Here is a 6,707-nt window from a genome sequence, read left to right on the forward strand (position 1 = left end):
GGATGGGGTGGTAGACGGAGGCTCTTGGGTCCTCTCTTCCCTCTGCGGGATGGAAGCAGCTGCAACTCCCAGAGCTTTGACAGGCTCTGCGAGCCACTTCCCCAAGAAGGATAGGGGGCTCTGGCAGCCTCAGGAGGTCTGGCTTCCAGTGGGCCAGGCTAGGCAGGGGTCAGTGAGGAGCGTGGCTCAGTCTCCACCTCCTCAAAGCCGTTCCAGGAGCTCCTGCTGCCTAGAGTGGAGGCTCCCATGAGAAACAGCCCCCTCTCCAAAGCTGGACAACTGGGGGCCTTCCTTGGGGTGGCAAGGAGGAGGGACTCCCCACAAAGCCTGTCCCCCATCTCTGGGCAAGATTGCCTGCAGCCCTTCTCCCCCAGGGACCACTGGGTGGCGATGGGAGCTCCAGCCTGGGCCACTTCCCTCCTGCCCTGCAGGGGCCGCTCCAGGACCCAGGGCACAGCGCCCCCTGGAGCCACGATGCCCAGGAGAAGTGTGTGCCCCGGATCTGAGGCGCCTGGTGTGTCAGGTAGGGGGGTCCCCGCCTGTCTGCCCATCTCTGCAGCAAAGGAGGGGCAGGACCTGAGGGCTGGGCAGGCGGCTGCGGGTGGGGGCAGTTCCGGCCTTGTCCTGGGGACCGTGGGGGTCCCTTCTGGGTGGAGGAGGGCTGGGAAGGGGGACCACTCCAGGGGTCCCTGGGGAGGTTGTAGGCATCCTGATCTCAGGCCTTAAACACCTTCAGTCTGGCTGAATTGTGGATGATGTAGTTTTGACGGTTGTGCTGAGTCAGGCCCAGGGAAACCTGGACTGAGTGTTGGGGAGTTCCTGGGGGACCACCTGCTAAGGAGCCAGCTCCCCAGCAACAGGACTGACGAGACCAGCTAACAGGAGGGGGACACAAAAGAAGACAGGGCGGGGCCCGGCGGGGGCTCTTCTAAGAGCAAGGGGGAGCACGAGTTTGGGGCCCTGAAGTGCAGGGCAGTGAGAGAACCCGGTCGGGTAGTGGTTTCCTCCTGGTCCACAAGCAGCTTCCCGGGGCTGTGTCTGGGAGGGGCAGACGCCTGGGGGCTCTTAGCTCCCCTGACATCGGAAGGAATGGGGACAGAGGCCTCTGGTACAAGGGGGCTTTAGGACTTGAGCAGCGAGACTCCCAGAGGCAATTCAGCCCAGAGGCAGAGGGGTGGACACCGTGACCTGGGAGGCCGCCTCTGAGTCTGAGATTTCAGGGGAGAGCCCGGAATGGGAGACTCCTAGGCAAATGAGGATGAATCAGGGCCCTTCAGAGGGTCCCATCTTCCCATGGCGAGGGAAAGGGAAGCTGACAGTGGGACCCAGCATGGCACTGCTCAGCTGATTCCTTTTCTCATAAATGGCCAGGGCCTGCCTCCTGCAGCTTCTGCATCCCTAGGGGGGAGCATCTCGCGCCTGGCCTGGCTCCTGTTCTCCACACAAGCTGCTGGCTGCTGCCCTGAATGTACAGATGAATCTGCCTCCTGACCAGCAAAAACGAAGCAGAGTAACCTTTGCACAATCAACTGAGCGTGTCTCTTGGAAGCCTAACTTGGCGGGTGAGCATTTGGCCCTGGACCGGGCTGTGTCCTGACTCACTGCACAGAGGCGCAGAGGTGATGGTGATTGCTCAGTCCTTGCCCGAGATGTCACTTAATGGGCATGAGTCTGCCCATTTCTGGATGCTGCCTTCACAGCTCTGGTCTCTGCGTACCTGTCCCTTTTCAGACCTGCCTCCGTGAGAAGCCTGGAGCTGGGCAGGGAACAGGACGTTGTCTGGGGCTGTGAGTTAACCCTCGCCCAGCTGACGACTGTTCAGGAGAGCCGGAACAGGTCTTTAGAAGCCATCTATACACCGGCAACTCCCAAATTGGTCTCTGTGTCCGGATTCTGTCCCTGAATTCTAGACCTTAAATCCAACTGACTATCGATACCTCCACTCTGTCGCCTAGTAGGCATCTCAAATTTAACATGTTCCAAACCAAACTCCTGACTCGACTCCCATCTCAATTAATGCAACTCAATCCTTCAGTTTCCCAGGCCAAAAATCTTGACTTCTGTCTTTCTCTCATAGTTACATCTATTCTTCGCTATTCCTGTTGGTTCTACCTTCAAAATAGACGCAGAATCTGACCGCTCGCTCCTCCCTTCCCTGGTATGAGCCCCGTGGATTATGATCACAGGCCCCTGCCACGATCCACTTACACCCCTGTCTACTCCCAACTGAACAGCCAGAGTGATCTTGTTCAACAAAAGTCAGACCCGGCCACGCTTTACTCAAATCCACCCAGGGCTCCCGCCTCATTCAGAGCATAGCCAAAGTCCTTACAATAGTCCCTACAACAGGCCTTACAACAGTCCTTAAAACAGTCCTTAGAATAGTCCCTACATGGGCTGGCCTGGTGGTGTAGTGGTTGAGTTTGCGTGCTCCGCTTCAGTGGCCCAGGGTTCGCGGGTTTGAATCCCCAGTGTGGCCGGATGCACTGCTTATCCAGCCATGCTGTGGCGACGTCCCACATACAAAAATGGCGGTGATGGGCAGAGATGTTAGCCCAGGGCCAGTCTTCCTCAGCAAAAGGAGGAGGATTGACAACAGATGTTAGCTCAGGGCTGATCTTCCTCACACACACACACAAAAACAATAGTCTCTACAACAGGCCTTAAGATAATCCTTACCCCAGGTCTTTCAGTAATCCTTACAACAGTCCTGGAATAGTCCTTACCACAGGCCTTACAACAGGCTCCACGAGGCCCTAGTGACCTGTCCCACGACCGCTCTGCTTTCCTCTCGCCTCATTCTCCTCGCTCCTGCACTCCAGGCATGTGGGCTCCTTGCTGTTCTGTGAGCATGCTGGGCATGGCTTCCTCAGGGCCTTTGCCTCGGCTGTCCTGTGGCCCAGACTGCTTTCCCGGGATGTGTGTATGGGTTGCTCCTCACGTCCTTCAAGACCACTCACCTCCAGTCAAGGAGATTTCCTCTGACCCCTGTGTGTGTAGATATACAAACTTATACGAACAAATGCAACAAGAGTTCCTTTAGAGGTGTACCGAGCAGTCGTTCCTGGGAAGGAAGCATTGGTGTGGGGCTCTGTGTCTGCAGGCTCTGCCTGGAAGGATGCCTTAACGGAGCAGGTGCTCCACCAGTGCGTGCCAGAGGAGGACTTTATTGATTCCCTACCGTGTGCCAGGATTAGTCCCAATTTTTCACATGAATGAATGAATTTAAACCTCGTAACAATAACAGATGCTGTGATTACCATCCCCCTGTTAAGAGGGCAGAACCGAAGCTTGGGACGACTTAATTTGCTCAAGATTGCTCCTTAAGTGCATTAATTCATTTAGTCTTCACAGCAGTAACAGATGCTATTGTCTTCCCCATTGTGCAGAGGGGAAGCGGGAGTTGCGAGAGTTTAATCTGCCGAAGGTCACAGGGCTGATAAAGTGGAAAAGCTCACCTTTGGACTCAGGCATTTTGACATTTAACTGCCGTGGCTTCAAGCCCCACCCTGGGCGCTCCCTTCTTGGGACAGCGGGACAGGGCCTGAACTCAGGCCTGGTGGCCCGTGTTGCTTCAGGTCCCACTGCTGCCGCCATCTCCATCCTCTTGCCTCATCCCCTCCTGAGGCCCCTTGGGGTGGACAGGTTCTATTCCTAGCCTCGACCCCCAGCCTCTGTGTCTACACCTGGGTTCCTGCTCAGGGAGGCTCGCCTGGACGGCTATACTAGCCCGGTTGACAGGGGAGTTTCCCCGGCTGATTAGGGGTTTCAAGTCCATCCACATTCAGGCGTTTCAGAGGCCTTCTAGGACAGCGCCAGTAATTTGTGGCCACTGGGGGTGACTTAAAGCTCTCTGTTTCCCATTGCTCTTCCCTCCCTGGCCGTGCCTGGTGCAGAAAATCCTTTGCTAAGTGCCCACATGATTGCGTCTCCGTGTGGGCTTCTGAGGTCCACACCAGGCCGTAGGCCTGGAGCAGCTGGTCCTGGGAGCTGGGACACCCACACCCTGATGGTTCCTGAGCCTTCTTGGCAAAGGGTCAGGGTGGGGTGACTCTGCTTTCCTATTCCACCTGAGAGAATCAGCCTAACTCCCCCCAACTACATCCCTTTGCAGGATTGCGCCAATCAGAAAGAGAAGCCTATCAGTTTATTCTGGAATTTCTAGAACAAGGACAAGCGGTAAGGAAATTTCCTGGAAATTTTTGAGAGCTGAGGAGGAAAATAGAGAAAAATGAGGGCTCCTGCTTCCTTGGGTTTTGAACACTAGCCCTGGCTTGGCAGCCACCTGAAATTCCGCCCGTTGTTGCCTCCTGACCCCAGCAGTCTGAGGTGGCCAGGCCACCAGACAGGCTCTGTATGGAAGGATCTTCTCACAGTCCCCTAGCCCCACTGTCCCCAGAAGGCTACAGAGGGGGCCGGGACACTGGTGGGTGTCAGTCTAGGGGATCGGGACACTGTCCCGAGCAAATCAAGTGAGCCATCCCTTGTGGCTGCTCAGAGGTCCGGGCTGGGTGTGAGGGGCAGGGTGAGGGGCAGGTCCCAGGCGCGGCCTGCAGGAGCTGAGGGCTGAGGCCAGCCTCCTGCCTTCTGCGCTGTGTCCTAGTCCGAGTTCGACAAGCTGCGGTTCCTGCGGGCTGTGGAAACCTTGAGTGGCGCTGTTCGTGCCCAGGCAGACGGCAATATGAATGATTACTTCCCCAAAACCATTCTGGCCAAGAAAATTGAGGTGAGGAAGCCCCAAGCTCTTCTGGGAGCTGGTCACCCAGAGATGGGGATGACAGGTCCTAGCCCTGATGGCCGGCGCCTCTCTCTGAGGGGAACTCTTGTTTCTTCCTGGCCCTTCTAGACACTCATCCTCGAAGAGCCCACGGAGGTCTTGATCAGCAGTGTGCGTCAGCAAGCCATGCTCTGCATCGTGGCCCTGAGGTTCCTTCCTTGCTCTTATCTCCTCTGAGCTCCTGGGTCTCTGAGGCTGAGAACATTTGGGTTGGGAGGAAGGGCAAGGTTTGGGGACTTGATTTTTGGGCTGTGGGTGGCAGGGCCCCATGATTGCTGCCTCATCTACCAGCATCCTGGGTGGGGTGGAGGGGTATCCCCCAGTTTCATTATTGGAAGCCTATTAGGACATTCAGTGTGGGGAAGCCTCCCCAAGAATCAGGGCCCTCCCTCCCTGGAAAGGAGGCTGTTGGAAAGTGTCTGGGGGCTCATGTCCCCACTGCTACCTGGGCCTCAGAGACAGCAGCTAAGCAGATCCTTCCATAGGGTCCCAGAAACATAACCCAGCCTCTCACAAATATCCTCCAGAGCCTCCTTGTCATTCCCCCTCTCCTTGAAGCCAGGTGCATCCACCCTTCTACATGCCCCAGAAACTGGACCTGGTCAGTGTCAGCATTTCCAGCGTGTTCTCTCTGCCACTCATCGTGCCCAGTCTAGACAGGAAGGAGAGCGCGAGTCTGTACCTCCAGGTAGTCGCCGCTGGCCCTGTGTCAGTGATCTCCACAGGGGAGGATTGTCTTTGGAGGCCCCCTCCTGTCCTCTTAGCTCCCAGGCCCTCCTCCCCCTCCCCCTCTCCCCCTCCTTCAGGATCCCAAGGCCCCACGGCCCTCATGCTGCATCCCCCCACCTGCCTCCCTGGGAGTGGCTCATGCTCCCGTCTACCCAATGTCCTTCTCTGTCACCAAGGCCCACGTTTCTCTAGCTCCATGGCAGCCTCAGTCTCAGGAGGAGACAGTCTAATGACAAAACCCGTAGATTCTGTGAAATAACTGACCAAGAGACTGCCAAATCTTCTCAAGAATGCTCAGTTTTAAAAATAGAAGTTTCCTAAGTCTAACAGAATGGATCTCGAATGGTGACCGTCCCACGGGGGCTATATTTGCTGGGGAGAGCTGCCCGATGCCTGTGATTTACTATTTGGCCTATAATTTGGGCTGGCCCTGGTCCAGCTTTCAGGGAGGTCAGGAAAGATCAGGGCTTGAGAAGACCAGAGTGTGGTGCCCCCACTTTCCTGCCCCCTGAGGAGGGGTCTGGGGCACCAGGGAGCCGAGCTGGCACCGTGGCTGTCCGTCCTCCTACACTGCATGTCTGCTCACTTGTCAGACAATCCAGGCCTTGGATGACATGTTACAAGCTCTTCTGATGGATGGTATGGGCCCCAACATGCTCATGCTGCAGAACTTCCTGGAGGTAAGCAGCTGCAGGAACCCTGTATGAATCATGGTATGTTGGGAGGAAAGGAACGGACTATTAGGACAGTCTGGGTGTCATTCCAGAGCAAGGGCCATTGATTCCCACACCTCAGCATGCACAACCATCTCCTGGAGACCGATTCCCTTGTGCCCCCCCGTTCCGAGGATCCCATGTTGAGAACCACGGCCATCAGGCTCAGGTTTCCTTCCAGGACCTGGACACTTGGGCTTTAACAGTAATGATATTAGTATCTGTGTCAAGGTTTTAATCTTATTCAGTTTCCTGTTGCAGTGGCTGCCATTGCTCAATGACAAAGAAGACCCCAGGCTCCCCCATCAAGGCCAGTTTTACCATCCAAATGTAATCCCCACAGGAGACGCCCAGCATTGCAACGTACTCCTTTTACTGTCTTTAGAGCCTTTCGAGTATTCTTAGTTGTGATAAATTGTCATCCCTCGAGGCAGAGTTTGGATTGGGGACATAGCCAAGAGTCACTTGAAACCAACTTTCATGAACAA

General features: G+C 55.9%; 1 protein-coding gene across 1 annotated transcript; it reads left to right on the forward strand.

Annotated features, from left to right (window-relative positions):
• The first annotated feature begins 3,919 nt into the window (after positions 1 to 3,919).
• On the forward strand, positions 3,920 to 6,273 carry LOC131399565 (maestro heat-like repeat-containing protein family member 7). The gene is made up of 6 exons (XM_058533906.1): positions 3,920 to 3,962; positions 4,115 to 4,179; positions 4,604 to 4,726; positions 4,847 to 4,926; positions 5,336 to 5,465; positions 6,100 to 6,273. Exons 1-6 carry the CDS (start codon positions 3,920 to 3,922, stop codon positions 6,211 to 6,213), a joined length of 555 nt encoding a protein of 184 aa, XP_058389889.1. The 3' UTR covers positions 6,214 to 6,273.
• Positions 6,274 to 6,707: the final 434 nt, after the last annotated feature.

Source organism: Diceros bicornis, chromosome 38 (genome assembly GCF_020826845.1).
Source record: "Diceros bicornis minor isolate mBicDic1 chromosome 38, mDicBic1.mat.cur, whole genome shotgun sequence".
NCBI lineage: Eukaryota > Metazoa > Chordata > Mammalia > Perissodactyla > Rhinocerotidae > Diceros > Diceros bicornis.

What these genes read in the sequence shown, in the direction of transcription:
- LOC131399565 (XM_058533906.1), top strand. Translation starts at nt 3,920, where the DNA reads ATGATTGCGTCTCCGTGTGGGCTTCTGAGGTCCACACCAGGCC. An exon ending in TTCTGGCCAAGAAAATTGAG is followed by an intron (nt 4,727 to 4,846) that starts GTGAGGAAGCCC and finishes TGGCCCTTCTAG; the next exon opens with ACACTCATCCTCGAAGAGCC. An exon ending in GCGCGAGTCTGTACCTCCAG is followed by an intron (nt 5,466 to 6,099) that starts GTAGTCGCCGCT and finishes CTCACTTGTCAG; the next exon opens with ACAATCCAGGCCTTGGATGA.